Below are 19,962 nucleotides of genomic sequence, written 5' to 3'. Positions count from 1 at the left end.
CCACTGAGCTGTGTCGGATACACCCCAGTACTCCAGGGACTGCGAAGGTATGGCTCTTGGCAAAGTTGACCTCCCAACCAAGGGACTGCAAGAACTGGACCACCTGAGCCATGACCTGCAAACTCTTCTGATATGACTTTGCCCAGATTAGCCAGTCCAGGTACAGATGCACCAAGTTGCCCTCCTTCCTCTGAGCGCCACCTCAACCATGACCTTTGTGAATGTGCGAGGAGCCTTGGCCAGACCAAAGGGAAGTGCTCAAAACTGGAAATGCTGGTGGAGAATTGCAAATTGAAGGAACCTTTTGTGAATAGGGTGGATTGGAATGAACAAATAAGCCTCTGTCGGGTCCAATGCCGTCAGAAATTCTCCCGACCGTTCTGCCCCGACCACTCCCGCTTGAGTTGAGACCGCAGAGAGACTCGAGAAAGAGGCCACACAAATTCTAAGGCATACCAGTCTCGAATAACCTCCAATACTCACTGATCGGTAGTAATCTGGGCCCACCTCTGAAGAAACTGTGACAGCCGAGCTCTCACGGGAATCAGAGAAGAGGCCTGCGTACCTTAATTGGGAAGAATGGGCTGGAAAGAAGCACCGGAGTCCCATCCCCCATGGCGATAGCCCTGAAAGGATTGCATCCTCTGAAAAAACCTAGACCTCTGGGCCTGAGCCCCATGGCCGTACTGAAAATGGCGAAAGTCACGCACCCCTCCCCGTACCGACAGGGAACCCCAACCAGCTGACCGAAGCCTATCTTTCGGGAGGCGAGGGACCTTAGTATCACCCAGACTATGCATCAACTTATCCAATTCCTCTCCAAACAAAAAGGAACCCCTGAAGGGAAACTTACTCAGATTTGGAGGCCGCATCCACCGACCAACCCCGCAACCAAAGGGAGTGAGCTGCAACCCACAAAGTCATGGACTTAGAGGAAGCTCTCAGCAAATCATACAAGGCGTCCGCCATCTCAATCTTGGCCATTTCTGCATCTGTGGACAACAGATCATCCGAAGTCCTGTCCAAGACTTTCAGCCCAGCGGAAGAAGGTTCTGTCCACCAAGGAACCACAGATGGCCGCCTGCACAGCCAAAGCAGAGATGTCAAAACTACTCATGAGGAGAGCATCCAACCTCCGATCCTGGACATCCCGAAGAGCCATGCCACCATCTACCAGAACTGTATTGCGCTTGGTGACTGCCGAGACCACCACATCAACCACTAGCACCTTTGGAAGGGACCTGTCTGCATCTGGGACAGGGTAAAAGGCGAGCCATGGACCTGGCTGGGCAAAAGTGATAGTCCAGAACATCCCACTGAGCCTGAATGATATCCCAAATGTCCTGATGCATAGGAAAGGTTCTCCCAGAGGGCCTAATACCTTTAACCAGCAAGTCCACCTTACAGACCTGTGGTACCGAGGGTTGCTCCTCTTTAAAGTGAAGAGTGGAGGTCACCAAGGAAATGAGTTCCTGAAGATCTTCCCTTTGGAAGACCCGGACAACCGATGGATCTTCTCCCAGAGGTAAGGGGTCTGTACCTATCTCAGAAGACAGCTGATCCTCTAAGTGCTTATCTACCAGGCCCTCTTCCTCCTCCAGGAAGGAAATCTTCAAATCTGGATCTGAACCAAGGTCCTCCTCTGGGTCCCAGGCGACCCTAGGCTTCTTAGCAGGTGCCAATTGCCTAGACAAATGATTCCCCACAGAAGCCGCCCCAGCACCTGACTTTTTCAATAAAAATGCCTGGGTATATCTGGAGGACAAACTCAAGTGGAAAACTACCCTTCTGCACCCTTCCAGAATATGCCAGGGACACCGCAGCATTACCAACCGCCTGAGAAAACACCAGAATCACCCAGTCCTCAGAAGTGCTCGGTGCTGACAAAATGGCAGATTTCCCCACCAAAACTGAGGGCACTGGTAATGCCGCAGCTGGAACTGAGAACGCCGACTGGCTCGTAGCTGACTAGGAGGCTGGAGGTGAGGGAGCCACTGCCACCACCATGCAAAATTTACAAATCCCCAGTGTGCCAACATTACGCAGCTGGCAGACTGCACAACATTTCAGTTTCTCCGCCATAGTGCTGGAGCACTGTCATGCTTTTTTTTTTTTTTTGCTGATGAACCGCAGTAACCACCACAAACAGGAAATACAAGGTGCGCCACTCAAGACACTGACAGAGCTGACCTGTTCGTTTGTGCCGAGGGGAAAGAAAGAGATTTAAACCTCCTTTGCTTTGGGGTGTGTTTTTTTTTTCCAAGCGTGGCTGCCTCTCCCTGAAGCTACAACACCTTCCTGCTGAAAGAGTGAGCTCTTTCCTGCGAGACCCGCGGGAGAAAGGGGAGAAAAGAGGGGGAGGGACCCAGGAACCCCCGACTGTAGCACCCCTGAGGCTGGGAAAATCCTCTAGTAACTGCAGCCTCTAAAAGACCGTTCCTCGGTGCACAGAAGACAAGGGTTTTCCCAAAGCTAAGAGAGAGAGACACTAAGGACTCACCTCCACCTGCTGGAGACTGAGAATACTGAATCTAGGATCACATGGCCAGGGCTCTTATTGGCTCTCTAGAGTCAGAAGTTCTCAGTCTCCATCTGCTGGAAGGAGTGCATAACTCATCAGTCCAATCCTGGGCCAGTCCAGAGGCACACTAATAAAGACAGGGTTGTTCAAGTGCTCTGTGGATGTGTGCTGCGAGGGGAGGGGATCAGAAACTTGACTAATTTTCTGCCTTCCTTCTGTTCCCTGTGTAGAATTGTGCAAGGCACATGCAAAATTCTGCATTGTACAGTGGTGCAGAATTCTCCCAAGAGTAACCTAAGAATAAGTAGCACTATAAATACTGCATTAGGCCCTTACTTAATGAATAACGAAACGTTTATAAATTCAAACACTTTTTTCTACATTGTGTTGTCTTATGTTTTATTTTCCCATCATGTTGCTCGGTTTCTCTTTTCTGCATTTCTCTTTCTTTCTGCAAATTCTGTTTCCAGTAGCCCCTCCCCTCCATTCCCTCACTATATTTCTTTTGAACATTCAGATTTTTCCCTTAAAGCTCTCTCCTCCCTTCCTTTTAGCCTCTCTGTGCATTCAAATTTCACCCTCTCTATTACTTTTCAGTTTTCAATCTACTTATCAACTTTCAATCTGCTCTTACCCTCTACCATTTCCCAGCTCAATTCTTCGCCAGCATCCTCTTCCTTTTTATCTGTTTTCCACATTTTTACCATTTGTACTCACTGCCCTCCTCTCACTCATCTCTGACAATCCTTCTACAGTCTCTTCCACATGGTTCCTCCATTCTTGGCATACCCTCTCCCTCCCTATCCTTCACACCACTCTTGAAGCCTGACATCACCCTGCCTCTTCCCCTCCCTCCCTCCCAGCAGTGCATCTCGTACTCAACCTTTGCCCCCTCCCTCCCAGTACTGCATCTCATTCTCACCCTTTGCTCCCCACCAGGGCTGCCAGGAGTGATAGCAGGGCCCAGTGCAGGACCCCCCCCCCCTACCTTGGCTGCCACCCTACCCACACTCGGGCCACCCACATGCCCCCTTACCTTCCTGTGTCTGCTCGGTCTGTTGTCTCCTACTCCTGTGTGCCGGAACCTGGGTTATTACGTTAATGCAATCATCTGGGTCCTTGTACAGAGGAGCAGGAGAGAGAGACAGACCTGGAAGCAAGCAGGCATGAAGAAGCTTCAGCTTGAAACCTTGCTGGCACCAGTCTCCCCCCCCACCCCCCCCCAGAGGCTGAGCCTTGGGAATCTTGCCCCCCATCTCAGCAGCCCTACCTTCCAGTACTGCATCTGTCACTCACCCTTTACCCCTTCCCTCTCTCCCAGTACTGCATCTGTCACCCTTTACCCCTCCCCTCCCTCTCAGTATTGCATCTCACTCACCCTTTGCCCCTCCCAACCTCCCAGTACTGCATCTCTCACCCTAGTATTCCCACAGCCACATCAATTTCTCTGTTTTCACTCCCTCCTGCCCCACTCCCAGCCTGCGGTCCAGAATCTCCCACTTTCTCTTTCCACCCGTTCCATTGTAGTCTCATCTCTCCTTCCTGGTCTACCTTGCTTGCTATCTAGGTCACTGGTGGCAGTAATTCCCATACACTGCTGGCTTTATAAAGGTTGAGCCGGTCAATATCGTGTGTCTGGATTTTCAAAAGGCATTTGACAAAGTACCTCATGAAAGACTCCAGAGGAAATTGGAGAGTCATGGAGTGTTCTATTGTGGATTGAAAACTGGTTGAAAGAGAGTAGGGTTAAATGGTCAGTATTTTCAATGGAGAAGGGTAGAAAATGGGATTCCCCAGGGGTCTGTGCTGGGACTGCTGCTTTTTAACACATTTATAAATGATCTAGAGATGGGAGTAACTAGTGAGGTAATTAAATTTGCTGTCAACACAAAGTTATTCAAAGTTGTTAAATTGCAAGAGGATTGTGAAAAATTACAAGAGGACCTTGGGAGACTGGGCCTACAAATGGCAGATGGAATTTAATGTGAGCAAGTGCAAAGTGATGCATGTGGGAAAGAGGAACCAAAATTATAGCTATGTAATGCAGGGTTCCACATTACGAGTCACTGACCAGGAAAGGGATCGTAAAAGGGATTTAGGCGTCATTGTTGACAATACGTTGAAACCCTGTGCTCAGTGCGCGGCGGCAGCTAAGAAAGCAAACAGAATATTTTATTATTATTATTAGGTATTATTAGGAAAGGAATAGAAAACAAAAATGAGGACATTATAATGTGTTTGTATTGGTCCATGGTGTGACCACACCTCGAATACTGTGTTCAATTCTGGTCACCACATCTCAAACAAGATATAGTGGAATTAGAAAAGGTACAGAGAAGGGAGACGAAAATGATAAAGAGGATGGGATGACTTCTCTATGAGGAAAGGCTAAAGCAGCTAGGGCTCTTCAGCTTGGAGAAAAGACTGAGGGGAGATATGATAGAAGTCTATAAAATAGTGAGTGGAGTGGAACGAGTAGACGTGAATCACTTGTTTACTCTTTCAAAAATACTAGGACTAGGGGCGCACAATGAAGCTACTAAGTAGTAAATTTTAAATAAATCGGAGAAAATATTTCTTCACTCAACATTATCAATAGAAATCAAACAAAATAAAACATGGAAAAGAAAATAAGATGATACCTTTTTTTATTGGACATAACTTAATACATTTCTTGATTAGCTTTCGAAGGTTGCCCTTCTTCGTCAGATCGGAAATAAGCAAATGTGCTAGCTGACAGTGTATATAAGCGAAAACATTCAAGCATTACTATGACAGTCTGACAGGGTGGGAGGATGGGGGTGGGTCGGAGGTATGCATGGGGACATCAAAGCATATCATTGATATTCTAACAGGATGGGTGTGGATAGGTGAGGGGTGGGGTGATCAACAGAGACATACAGCTTTATGGTTTATAATGGGCTAGGAACCCCAGATCCTTGTTAAGTCCTTTCTGTTGGGTGTTAAAATATTCAATCATTCTGACTTCAAAGGTCTTACGTTCTTGTATGGTTTTAAAGTTACCTTTCAGTATTCTCACTGTGAAATCACTGGTACAGTGTCCTGGTTCTGTGAAGTGCTGTCCCACCGGGGTGGGGGCCCTACTGGCTGTATTGTTCATGTGATGTCTATGTCAATTGAATCTTGTCTTAAGCATCTGGCCTGTTTCTCCAATATACCATCCTTCATTACATTTTTTACACTGAATGATATATACCACATTGGAAGATGAGCAAGTGAAAGATCCCTTTATGTTGAATATCTTTCCTTTGTGGATAACTGTGGGGTCCTGTGAAATATTTTGGCATAGTTTGCAACTGGATAAATTACAGGGACGTGTGCCCTTCTGTTCCTTTTCAGTCTGTGATGGAAGTTTACTTCTGATTAGCTTGTGTTTTAAGTTGGGTGGTTGTCGGAAGGCCAGTACTGGTGGGGATGGGAATATCTCTTTCAGTAATTCATCCTCCTGGAGTATAGGTTGTAGATCTCTTATGATTTTCCTCAGTTTTTCCAGCTCTGGATTATATGTCACTACAAGGGGGATTCTGTCTGTGGATTTTTTCTCCTTGTACTGTAGTAGATTCTCCCTGGGTGTTTTGAGGGAGGAGGCAATATTCTTGGAGATTATTTTGGGGTTGTAGCCTTTCTGTTTGAAGGATGCAGTCAGGCTTTTAAGGTGTCTGTCTCTGTCCCCTGGGTCAGAGCAGATACAGTGGTATCTTGTAGCTTGGCTGTAAATGATGGATCTTTTTGTATGTGAAGGATGGAAGCTGGAGTTGTGGAGGTAGCTGCATCTGTCTGTGGGTTTCTTTTTTTTATTTTATGAATTTTCATTTTACATTCATGCCTAAACATAAACATATAGTAATGCAGAAATATTCCAAAAACAAATATTATTAAAGAAGAAAAATAAAATCATTCACATTTAGTCCACAATATGATCCAAGTACAAAGAAATTCAACAATAAACAAAGGAAAAAATAATTAATAAAGGCAGAAGCATATATATTTGAGCTCAGCCGATGCATAGTATTATCATTCAGGGATTAGAGACTCACTCTTTACCAGATAAGAATTCAAGTAACTTTCCTGGGTCAAAGAAAAGATAATTTGAAGAATTATATACAATCATGCATCTGCAGGGATACCTAAGCAGAAAAGTTCCCCCTAAATTAAGTACCCTAGATTTCAACTGAAGAAATTCTTTCCTTCTTTTCTGGGTGTCTCTGGACAGATCAGGAAATATTTGAATTTTTGAGCCAAGAAAGTTTTCATTTATATGACGGAAATACAATTTGAAAATGTTATTACGGTCGAGTTCGAGAGAAATGTTACCAGCATAGTGGTTCTTTCTGTTATTGTTTCTAATGAGTTTTGAAGAAAATCAGTCAGGTTCACTTGATTTGAGGTAGAATCTCTCACATTTCTAACACCCGAAATATATTGGACCCTAGTAATGGGTGGAAAATTGTCTGAGGAAATCAATAGGACTTCTGTTAGATATTTTTTAAACATCTCCAGTGGGGAAATTAAAGGTGATTTTGGAAAGTTTAATATCCTTAAATTATTTCTTCTAATTTGATTTTCCAAATACTCAAATTTTCGATACTGGAAAGTTTTATCCTTAGAAACAGCCGATGAAAAATTTTTTAAAGTCTGTATATCATTTTCCAGTACCTGTAATTTGGTGTCCATAGTCTCGAATCGAACAATATTCTGTTGCTGTACCTGTTTCATCTCCGCCATTTCTGCTCTTATGGAAGCCATATTTTGTTGCAGGGTGAAACTCAAGCCCTGAATTGCTTCCCATATAGTTTCTAGGGTTATTACAGACGGTCTTATTAACCCTCGAGAATCACCGGTGGGATTATCCTGTCGTGGAAACGGTGAGGGTATGGAATTCCTACCCTGTCCTCCCGCATCAGTTATATTTACAGGAGAGGAAGTGGCTACGGGGCCTCCTGCTTCAGCTACCAGGGCTAAACCACCATCGGACGTTCCTGGTTGCTGCTCCTCCGATGCCTCTCTTTCACCTCCGGGTCTCGGGGGAGCTGTATTCGAGGGAGGACTCAACGTCACAGCCTCGATACTATGTTCCAGATCTTGAGATAGGATCACCGAAGAGTTCAATATAGATGCCGGCGCCCTTAGCACCATCGAGTCCAGAGTCGCTTGTCGCATGGTTGAGGAGTCTGTTCGGCCTGAGGAGGTAGGCATGACAGCTTTTCCCTTCCTTTTCCCCATATTTGGGTTAAAGAAAGCCCCAGGCTGTTAGCGTTTCTCTGGCAGTCCGGAGCTATCGTAACGCACTTCTGCTTAGGACACCATCTTGGATCGATTGTTTTTTTTTCGTCTGTGGGTTTCTTGTATATAGATGTTTGTATACAGCCATCACTGATTGAGACCGTGGTGTCCAAAAAATTGACTTTTTCTGGGGAGTAGTCAATTTTGAATCTGATTATAGGATGGTATGTATTGAAAGCAGAATAAAATTGTTTCCGAGTTTCTTCACCCTCCGTCCAAATCATAAAAATGTCATCGATGTACCGGTGGTATTTTAGAGGTTTGGTCTGGTGTGTATTCAGAAATGTCTCTTCCAGAAGGGCAACCTTCGAAAGCTAATCAAGAAATGTATTAAGTTATGTCCAATAAAAAAGGTATCATCTTATTTTCTTTTCCATGTTTTATTTTGTTTGATTTCTATTGATAACCTTAAGAGTGGACTAACACGGCTACCACACTCCTTCACTCAACATGTAATTAAAATCTGGAATTCCTTTCTGGAGAATATAGTAAAAGCAGTTAGCTTAGAGGGGTTTAAAAAAAGGTTTGGATTATTAAAATGGACTTGGGGAAAATCCACTGGATTGGCCACTGTTGGAAACAGGATGCTGGGCTTGATGCACCCTTGGTCTGTCCCAGTATGGCAATATTTATGTAATTATGTAACTGTATGAAATAGGACCTGTCCTCATTCTATTGGAGCAAAACATAGCCCATGTTGGCTCTGGCCCTTTATTTTAAACTAAGTAAAAACTCTTTTCAAAATTTTTTTGTTAAAAGTAAATGATAATAATTAGTGAAACCTGTTTATAATAAAGATGACACTGGGCTGTATGTCCCACATGTGAAATGAGTCACCACTAAGGTTTCTGAAGATTATTTCAGTATTGATTTTGAGATATTTGTGCTAGTATACTGATATATGTATTCACTTATATAGCCAGTTCCAAATCAATCTTACACCAGCTAAAATAACTAAAATAAATAAATATAAGAACTAGTTCTTGTCCAATCAAAACATTTGTTGACAAATGCAAATCTCATATAATAAAAACCTAACCTTTTGGAGGCAGCAGTTTCAGGATCTGTAGGGTCTCACTATCCGGTGAGCGGAAATACTCTGTATGCATGTAGATCTCATAGTGACATGTGTAATTTCCATAGGAACTTGTATTCACAGCAGTCAGGGTAAACACAGCAGAGCTCTTAGCTATTGCAGTGTAAGACGAGAAAGTCTGATTATTGGCGGACTGAACAAGGAAGAAGTTCATTTCTGGGTATACCTCGATAACAGTACAGGTGATCACAAATGTGTTTCCAAGAGTCACCTGGTCAGGCGGAGGTTTCATGGAAATAACTGGATGCAAAAGGTCACCTAGAGAAATATGCAAAGAACATATTATTTGGGTGAAAAAAAGCTATATTATCATCTACAAGGGAGAATGCAGGAAGTGTTTTGAAACTGTGAACCCTACAAAACTCACTCACATAATTCAAAGGTATCATTGCTCAGAGTGAATATCAAACTGATAAAATCTAAATTAGAAAAGATGTCTAAGGTCTGAAAACAAACATTTTCTAACAGTTGATTTTAGCAGGAACTAGGCAGAAAAACTAAAAACCTAGTTGCAGGCCAACTCACCTTGAACTACAACTGAAAAATGCATGAGCCAAATCTATATAAGTGCTTACATACCTAAAACATGAATAAAGCAGCTATAAACTTTATGTAAGACATATATGTGCAAAAGTGTAGATTTTAAGATATTAACCATCTTTATGAAGAGATTCACCCAAGGCGGTGTATAGCAGGTACAGCTTAACATAAAACTTACAAGTTTGTTAACACCATAACAATTGTAAAAATGACCAGATATAAACATAAATACAATAAATGAGGTCTGGATTCCAGATTGAGGGTGTATCCTGACCGGACTATTTGAAGAACCCACCGATCAGAGGTTATGAGAAGCCACCTTTGGTGAAAAAATATCAATCTCCCCCCCCCCCCCCCCCCGACCGGCAAGTCGTCTGGTACAGACACTTTTTCTGAGACTATGCTAAACTGGAGCCAGTCAAAAGCCTGTCCCTTGCTTTTGCTGGGGAGCCACAGAGGCCTTAGGCGCACGCTGTTGACAAGAACGAGCGCGCTGGGACTGAGCCTGGACAGGCTACCGAGAAGCAGGAGTGTACCTACGCCTAGCATAGGAATAGGGAGCACTCCTCTTCCCTCCAAAAAACCTCCTAGATGAGGAGGTAGTAGCAGAAGACACCCAGTGGGAGAGAGAATCCATTGCATCATTTAGCTTTTTGAGCTGGTCAACCAGATCCTCTACTTTCTCACCAAAAGGTTTATCCCTCCGGCAAGGAACATCTGCCATCTGCTGCAGGACTGAATGATCCAGGTCAGAGACACGCAGCCATGAGAGTCTGCACATCACTCTACCTTGGGCAATGATTCTGGATGCTACATCAAAAGTGTTGAACATACCCCTGGCCAGGAATTTTCAACACGCCTTCTGCTGCCTGACCACCTAGCAAAAAGGCTCGGCCTGCTCCAGAGGGAGCGCATCAACCAAGCTAGACAGTTGCCTCACCAAGTTCCGCAAGTGGATGCTTGTGAAGAGCTGGTATGTTTGGATTTTGGCAGCGAGCATAGCGGCCTGATATGCCTTCCTCCCAAAATAGTCTAAGGTTCTAGGTTCTCTGCCTGGGGGTGCCAAGGCATAGTCCCTAGTATTTTTGGCTCTTTTGAGAGCGGAGTCCTCCACCATGGAATTGTGAGGTAGCTGAGACTTCATAAATCCAGGTTCCCCGTGGATCCGATATTGAGATTCAGTTCTCTTCGGGATCACGGGCTTAGACAGAGGGAACGACCAGTTCCGCATAAGGACTTCCTTCAGTACATTATGCAAAGGAGCCATTGCAGCCTCTCTAGGTGGAGAAGGATAATCCAGGACCTCGAGCATCTCAGCCCTGGGCTCATTCTCAACCTCCGTAGGGAAGGGAATAGCCACAGCCATTTCCCGGACAAAGGAGGTAAAAGATAGACTCTCCGGTGGAGACAGTCTCCTTTCTGGTGGAGGGGAAGGTTCAGAAGGAATCTCATAGGACTCGTCAGAAAAAAAGTACCTGGGATCCTCCTCTTCCTCCCACGAACGCTGATCTTCAGTATCGGACAAGACATTTCTCAGAGCAGTCCGAAACTGAGCCTGCCTCGACACCGAGGAACGACGTCCTCAATGGCGGTGCCAAGAAGTCGACGCCAGCCTAGACTCTGGTGAAGCTTCCTCCACCGACGTCGAGAGAGAGTCGACCTGGGTGGCAGCTGACACCGATGCCACAGGCAGCACCGAGGTCGGGGACCTCACCACAGGCGAAGGGCCAGAAACCGCTGTAGCCAATGGTACGGAAGGCGCAAGCATCCCCGACACCGAAGAAGACTGGCGCAGTAACCGTTCCAGAAGCTTTGGAAGCAGGGCCCTGATGCGCTCATCGAGAGCCGTCGTCGGACAAGGCTGCGGGGTCGGCATAGGAGCTCGTGGCAGAATCTGTCGTGGCTCGGGAGCAGGTACCGGGCTGCTAGACCGATGCATCGGCACCTCCTAAATAGAGGGAGGGCGATCCTCTCGGCGCCGACACTTCTCGGGTGCCGAATCCCTCGATGCCCCGGAGCTCCCGGCACCGTGTGTCAAAGGAGAACGATGACGGTGCTTCTTCGCTTTTGCTCAACACCCGTCATCAAGACTCCTCGGTACCGATGAGGAAGACTTGGAATCCTCATGTCTCCTCGGGGCCAGGTCCGACGAAGGTCGATCCCGGGGGGCCTGCATAACAGGAGGCCTCGAGACAGGTGGAGACCCACTCAATGCCTCACTGCTCCCAGCATGAGTTGGTCGTTCCGCATCCATTACCTTCGCTCCCGACGTCAATGCGTCCCTCGAAGTCGACGCCACCGACCTCGGTACCGATGTCGATGTCGAAGTCAAAGGACCGGACTGAGCACCAAAAAGCTTCTCTCATTGGGCCTCTCGATACGCTTGGATCCGTTTCTTCATGTGAAGACACAGACTACAAGTGGCTGGGCTGTGGTCGGGCCCAAGGCACTGGATACACCAAGCGTGGGTATCGGTACCCGAGACAGTCCAGTTGCACCGAGTACAACGTTTGAAGTCACTGAGTGTCTTCGATGACATGGAAGAAAAAACGGCTTCGGTGAAATCAAAAGAAGCGATTGTGCCTGTTAAAAGAAAAAAGGGCACGAAAAGAAGGGAGCAACCTGACTGCACAGCCTAAGCCGGCCGCGTCGAAAAAAGGAAATTTAAAAAGGGGCAAAAAAGTAAGAAAACTACTGGAGTTTTTTTTTAAAACTGTAAATTATACACAAAAAAAGAAAGAAAGAAAGAAGGTCAAAAAGCTGTCAGAAAACTCTTTCCCAGCCCTGCTAGGAGCGAGGAAAAACTCGACCGCCCCTCACCACGGAGGAAAAATAACTGAGCGGGAATGCTCACGCGACGGTCGGGAAGATGGCTGTGCATGCGCGGTGCGCACTGCAAACGCGCCAGAAGACTCTAGCAAAACTATTTTTAATATTTTGCTTGCAAAATTGCCGATTCCCGGGTCGACGCAGATGTTGACCCATATGTGAGAACAAGCAGCTTGCTTGTCCTTGGAGAATATGTAATTTACCTTTAAAATTGAGCGTGGGACCGGAAGATTGGAGGGTAGCCCATGTAACGCCGATATTTAAAAAAGGTTCCAGAGGGGATCCGGGAAATTATAGACCAGTGAGCCTGATGTTGGTGCTGGGCAAAATGGTAGAGACTATTATAAAGAACAAAATTACAGAGCATATTCAAAAGCATGGATTAATGAGACAAAGCCAACATGGGAAGGGAAATCTTGTCTCACCAATCTATTACATTTCTTTGAAGGGGTGAACAAACATATGGATTAAGGTGAGCTGGTTGATATTGTGTATCTGGATTTTCAGAAAGCATTTGACAAAGTACTTCATCAAAGGCTCCAGAAGAAATCAGAGAGTCATGGGATAGGAAGTAGTGTTGTCCTATTGTGGATTAAAAACTGGTTAAAGGATAGAAAACAGAGTGGGGTTAAATGGTCAGTATTCTCAATGGAGAAGGGTAGTTAGTGGGGTTCATCAGGGTTCTGTGCTGGGACCGCTGCTTTTTAATATATTTATAAATGATCTAGAGATGGGAGTAACTAGTGAGGTAATTACATTTGCTGACCACACAAAGTTATTCAAAGTGGTTAAATCACAAGAGGATTGTGAAAAATTACAAGAGGACCATACAAGACTGGGAGACTGGACATCTAAATGGCAGATGACATTTAATGTGAGCAAGTGCAAAGTGATGCATGTGGGAAAGAGGAACCCAAACTATAGCTACGTAATGCAAGGTTCCACGTTAAGAATTACCAACCAAGAAAGGGATCTGCGGCTTGTAAGAAAGCAAACAGAATGTTAGGTATTATTAGAAAAGGAATGGAAAACAAAAGTGAGGATGTCATGATGCCTTTGTATTGGTCCATGGTGCTACCGCACCTCAAATAATGTGTTCAATTCTGGTCGCCGCATCTCATAACGATTTAGTGGAATTAGAAAAGGTACAGAGGAGGGTGACGGAAATGTCTAGGGCTCTTCAGCTTGGAGAAGAGACAGCTGAGGGGAGATATGATAGAGGTCTATAAAATAATGAGTGGAGTGGAATGGGTAGATGTGAATAATTTGTTTACTCTTTCCAAAAATACTAGGACTAGGGGGCATTCGATGAAGTTACAAAGTAGTAAATTTAATACGAATTGGAGAAAATTTTTCACTCAACATGTAATTAAACTCTGGAATTCGTTGCCAGAGAATGTGGTAAAGGCAGTTAGCATAGTGGGGTTTAAAAAAGGTTTGGATGGCTTCCTAAAGGAAAAGTCCATAGACCATTATTAAAATGGACTTGGGGAAACTCCATTGCTTATTTCTGGGATAAGCAGCATAAAATGTATTGAGTTTTCTGGGATCTTGCCAGGTGTTTGTGACCTGGATTGGCCACTGTTGGAAACAGGATGCTGGGCTTGATGGACCTTTGGTCTGTCCCAGTGTGACAATACTTATGGGAAGACTGCCCTAGCTAAATCAAAAAACGCGATTATGCTGGGGAAAAAAAAAGCACAAAAAAGAGAAGACCCGGCTGAGAAGGCCTAAGGATGGCTGCAACTACAAAGAAACGAAACTTAACATGGGTCTAACACTAAGAAAATAAAGGAATTTTGTTTTAAACAAACTAAAAGAAAAAACAGAAAAATAAGAGGCAAAAATGCCACCAAAACCAAAGGCGGCACTGAAGGCTTTCCTGGGCGAAAAACAGAGCCACAGAAACACCTGCTACACCTCAATTGGAAAAATAACAACTGAGGAATGTGGTTGCACAGCGAGTGGGAAGGCATTGCGTTCATGTGCGGTCGGACGCCCAACATGCTTAAGAAGGCTCTTGCAAATTTTTGCTATGGATAATGCCAGTTCCCGGGCAGACGCGGATCATCAACCCACTTGTGAGAATACTACATCCTGCTTGTCCTTGGAGAAAATAGGATTATTCATATGGGAGCGATGAAGGCATCCCAGCCAGTGCCCCCACCACCACAACCAAATACTCCCATGTAACAGTCCATGATTCCTTGCTTTCTTCCAACCCTCATAAAAATCCCCACTCATCCCAGCACGTCTTACCTCCCCTCTTCCCCTAATCCATCCCCTCTCCTAAAGAGCACCATATGGTGCATGACTTCTGGGCCCCCAACTGTAAACCCTATCTTGTAAAATAAAAAGAAAAATGTCTATTGGCTCCCAGTCTTCCTCCCAGTCAAGTATACCAGCACGGACAGTAGACTTAACCTGTGGGGAAAAAAAAGGAAGGGGCAATGCTAACACAGAAGCAATACAGAATGTCACAGCCTGAGAAGTCCCAGGTGGAATATTGTAAGTCTCAGAAGTCATTTGGATGTGCTCGGCCTGTCTCATTCCAGCTGATCCACAAAAGCTTGGGCCGCCTCAGCTGTATCATAATAGTGGAAGGTTCCATTGTGATGTATCCGCAACTTAGCCGGATATAGCAAGCTAAAACATATTTGCAACTTGTGTAAGCGGCCACGTAGCAGGGAGAACTGTTTATGCTGAAGAGGGCAGACAATATCTCCATCTTATAATAATGACGCAGTCTAAGAATTACTATCCTGGGACGTTCTGTATAGTTTCTTGGGACCCAGTTGATGTGCACGTTCTGTGTGCGAAGGGCCAGCCATACTCTGATATTGCAAAATTCTAGGGAACCAGGCTTACAGGAAATCATGTAATTCTGCATTGTGAACCAATTCCGGCAATCCAACCAGTCTCAGGATGTTCCTACGAGAACGATTTTCCAACTCATCAACTTTCTCTCCCAAGGAAGCAACCTTGTCTTTAAGTTTCTTGATTTCCAATGAAGATTCCTGAGTTAAAGCTTCCACCTCTCTGACTTGCTGTTGAACTTCCTGAAGATCTTTGGTGAAGATCTTCTTACCCTCCATGCTCTTCCCAACTTCTCCTTTATCACCCCACCTCCATATCTATCCCTATCCTTTCTCTCACACCTCTTCTATCCCATCTACTCCTTGTTTATTTGTTCTATCACAAACCTCCTTTGTTGATTCTGATACTACAGATTGTATTCTCTTGTTACTATGTAAGCCGCATTGAGCCTGCGATGAGCGGGAAAGCGTGGGATACAAATGTAATAAATAAATAATAAATAAAGTAGCAAATCGATGTTCCATGCCGTCCAATTTATTGATTATTTGTTGCAACTGGGTTCCCATTGCCTGTTCCACAGCCTGGCGACCCTCCGGCACTACTTCCAACGCCCAGGAGGATCCTACTCTAGGTGAGGGAGGGGCACTTTTCTCCGCCATCTTCACTCCGCCTCCGCGATTTTTCTCCGTGTCTTTCCTGGACCCACGGGCAGCCATTCGGAAACACTGCTCTCCCTATGCAGTTCCAGTACTCCAGTGCCTCTCTTCAGTCAAAATCTCCGACAGGCAAAAAGGAAGGAGAACAAAAAAGGGGGCACCCTTCCCAGCACTGCTGACAGTCCATGCGAAGATCAGTCAAAGAAGCAGCCTGGTCAAGGCTAATGGAGCAGAACCTTGGTAACCTTCAGGCCAGATGCAGCCTAGACACGTGTCTCAGAGCCCACAGCAGGATTTGTAAATCGTGGGGCACCACACCATATGCCACCCCGACAATACAACCCAGTTTGTTCCGCAGTGCCGGCTGCCACCAGACAGGGTCTCCTTGCCTCTTCCAGCACCGTGATCTCCGTTGAAACTGGCTGCTTCACCCTGCCATGCTAGGCTGCTGGATGTGCTTTCCAGACCACCGCTGCAGCTCTGGTGTGGGAGGGCATGGCTCATGCCGCTAACAGCCTCACCCGGCGCCCCCAAGTTCCAAGTCGGAGTGCACCTGACTCCTCCAGATGAGAATGGAGGATGAGACCTGGGGCAGAGTTGTGGGAAAAGGTTCTGGTTGCTAAAGTCGGGGGTCTGCAGTTGGGGTTGCTGGAGCTCATCTAAAAGCGGCCATCTTGGCTGGCGGCCTCACCAGAAGTCCTGCATGGCAGATGACGTTTAATGTGAGCAAGTGCAAAGTGATGCATGTGGGAAAAAGAAAACCAAATTATAGCTATGAAATGCAAGGTTCTACATTAGGAGTCACTGATCAGGAAAGGGATTCTAGGCATCATCATTGATGATATGTTGTAACCCTCTGCTCAGTGTGCGGTGACGGCTAAAAAAAGCAAATAGAATGTTAGGTATTATTAGGAAAGGAATGGAAAACAAAAATAAGGACATTGTATCGCTCCATGGTGCAACTGCACCTCGAATATTGTGTTCAATTCTGGTCACTGCATCTTAAAAAAGATATAGTGGAATTAGACAAGGTACTGAGAAAGGTGACAAAAATGATAAAGGGGATGGGACGACTTCCCTATGACGAAAGGCTAAAGCGGCTAGGGCTCTTCAGTTTGGAGAAAAGACGGCTGAAGGGAGATATGATAGAGGTCTATAAAATAATGAGCGGAGTGGAACGGGTAGACATGAAACACTTGTTTACTCTTTCCAAAAATACTAGGACTAGGGGGCATGCAATGAAGCTACAAAGTAGTAAATTTAAAATGAATCAGAGAAAAGTTTTCTTCACTCTGTGTAATTGAACTCTGGAATTCATTGCTACAGAATGTACTAAAAGCCGTTAGCTTTTTGTTTTGAGAGGTGCTATTTTGTTTGGTGTGTTTTCACTAGTTTCGTCCCAGTTTTTCATGAAGTGTTTATCCTCGGGTGGTATGTGTTATTGAATTAATTTATTGTTGTTGTCTACCTCTGGTTGGGTTCTTTTACTGCTGTAATTGTTTACTGATTATATTTGACTTATTCTTGCTGTACACCACCTTTTCCTTCAAAAAGGCAGTAAATAAATCCTAATAAATAAATAAACATGGTTGTTATCAGAATTGACTTCATGTCTAGGATACCCAAGGAATCTTGAACTTATCCTTGCAGCCGGAAAGATGCTGTGGCTGGCAAAACTAAACATTGTTATATAACCCTGGTTCTTGGTCAAGGTGTCAGTGAGACAATTGTGTGCCCCCCCCCCCCCTGAAGTCACAATATTTGGGGTAAACAAAGTTATATGTTTGTGCATTATTGATATTGCTGTCCATGATTTCTCTATAAAAAGTGTCTCGTAGAGACAAGAGCTGCTGTGTTTACATTCCATCCGAGGAGCAAGACCTGCATTGGACCAGACTAACCATCTGAAGAACATTGCTATCTAGAGATCTGCATCAGGTCATATATGTGCCATGCACCTTTGTATTAGTGCTTACAATTAGCTTAGAATTCCATCTAGGATAAAGTGCATATAATCTAAGCTATTTCTGTAATGAGATTGGCTTTGTCTTCATTCTTGCCTTTTTTATATTTGTTGCTGTTGTACATAAAATAATTGCTCTATTTTTAATATTTGGGTGTGGAGTTAATTCCTTCTATTATTTTGGAACAGTGGGCTTGGATCTAAGGATAAGGGGAATTCATTTGCACCTTACAATTCACTCACTGATGGCTATATTAGTGTTTTTGACTATTGATCCAAAATTATTATTTGATGATCTGCCCAGTCAACAGCGGCTAATACATAGTTACCATGTTTTAATTTGGGGGATATAGTATGAATGGATATTACCTGAGCACACAATGCTGGCATCTCTTCCATGGTTGCATCCATGCTTAATTTTTAGGGCTGCTGGGCAGTGACTCAAGACAGACTCTGTCCCTCTACAGTTAACATCATTCAGCCAAATGGAACCTTCTCCTTGTCCAAAATAAGCACTTCCTGGTGCCGTGAAAGCTAGACCGCATTTTAATTGCTTACACACCACATTTCCATCTTGCAGATCCCAGTTGTTGTCACACACCGTCCCCCACTGGTTACCCTGTAATACTTCAACTCTTCCAATACATCGACCTGGACCACCCATGAGCCTTACCACTGCATATAAAAGAAACATGAATAAAGTTCTGTTCCAATTCATACTGTCAAACTGGATGCAGTACAGGGCATTAATCCCTTAGGAATTATTCTGTTTTATTATAATATATGTTCTTTGAGATTTTGCAGTTTACTAATTTTCTGATACCTGAGTATAGTTGCACATAAGTTTTCAGTAATACATGCATAGAAAACAAAATAAATAATGCTGTTTCAATAGTGTGTGTGTGAGAGTGAGTGAGATGAGTGTTCTCTATACCTCTCCTTCCCATTTTTGTCCAACTTGTGTTCCTTCCCTATAAACACACACATTATGATAGTTATTTTAGAAGCTCTATTCGTGTTTTGGATGTCTAAAAACTAGCACAAAAAAAGGAAAAGAAAGTTATAAACAATTACAGTGGTACTTGAACCAACAATTTCTGGCTCTGCCCAGGTTCTTGCCCAGTTGCTCTAACCATTAGGCTATTCCTCCTCATGGACACCTATGCTGCCACAAAGACGTCCAAGTTACTTGTTTTTCCCCATTCACAGTTTGGACTTTTCAGTTTGTAATATGGATTTTCATGCTGAACTTAGATACTGTGATGTACAGACTTGGGCATCCATGTTCTGTGTTGGATGTGCTTTCTAAAAGCTTACCTGTAGCAGGTGTTCTTCGAGGATAGCAGGCTGATAATCCTCACAAGTGGGGCGACGATCCACGCCAGCATTTGAAATGGCAAAAAAGTGCCTTCCAGCCTACCGCATGGCCGTGCTCTTCAGTTCGGTCACAACCAAAAAAGAAATAGAGAAGACAACTCCAAGGGGAGGTGGGCAGGTTTGTGAGGATTATCAGCCTGCTATCCTCGGAGAATACCTGCTACAGGTAAGTATCTTCGCTTCTCCGAGGACAAGCAGGCTGAAATAATCCTCACAAGTGGGGTATCCCTAGCATCCAGGGTCACACAAAAAAACAAACGGTCAATTGGGCCTTGCAATGGCGAGGAAGCAACATAAATTAACCTGAAACCATATACAACTAGCTGAGAGTGCAGCCTTGAACAGAACAAAATGGGCTTAGGGGGGTGGAGTTGGAATCTAAACCCCAAACAAATTCTGCAGCACTGACTGCCCAAACCAACTGTCGCATCAGGTATCCTGCTCAAGGCAATACTATGATGTGAATGTGTGGCCTGAAGACCACATTGCAGCTTTACAAATCTCTTCAATGGAGGCTGACTAAGTGAGCCACCAACGCAGCCATGGCTCTGACATTATGAGCCGTGACATGGCCCTCCAAAGTCAGCCCAGCTTGGACATAAGTGAAGGAAATGCAATCTGAAAGCCAATTGGAAATTGTGCGTTTTCCGATGACAACTCCCCTCCTTTTGGGATCAAAAGCAACAAACAACTGGTGGACTGTCTGAAGGGTTTCGTCCGCTCCATGTAAAAGGCCAGCACTCTCTTGCAATTCAAGGTGTGCAAGCTGCTTTCGCCTGGGTGGGCATGAGGATGGAGAAAAAATGTCGTCAAGACTATCAACTAGTTCAGATGGAACTCCAACACCACCTTCGGCAGG

The 19,962-nt window shown here is 44.8% G+C and overlaps 1 protein-coding gene across 4 annotated transcripts in view; it reads right to left on the bottom strand.

Moving 5' to 3' along the window:
• Window positions 1-19,962, bottom strand: part of LOC115466373 (deleted in malignant brain tumors 1 protein-like) — a 278,988-nt gene that overhangs the window by 12,426 nt on the left and 246,600 nt on the right. For all 4 annotated transcript variants that reach the window (XM_030197563.1, XM_030197566.1, XM_030197565.1 and 1 more), the window contains 2 exons: window positions 18,096-18,401; window positions 8,865-9,179 (listed from right to left, as the gene is read on the bottom strand). In XM_030197563.1, coding sequence (XP_030053423.1) covers window positions 8,865-9,179; window positions 18,096-18,401 — 621 coding nt within the window. The remainder of the gene's footprint in view (window positions 1-8,864; window positions 9,180-18,095; window positions 18,402-19,962) is intronic.

Source organism: Microcaecilia unicolor, chromosome 3, assembly GCF_901765095.1.
Source record: "Microcaecilia unicolor chromosome 3, aMicUni1.1, whole genome shotgun sequence".
NCBI lineage: Eukaryota > Metazoa > Chordata > Amphibia > Gymnophiona > Siphonopidae > Microcaecilia > Microcaecilia unicolor.
The sequence above is the reverse complement of the archived record's forward strand: the minus strand, read 5'-3'. Positions and strand labels throughout refer to the sequence as shown.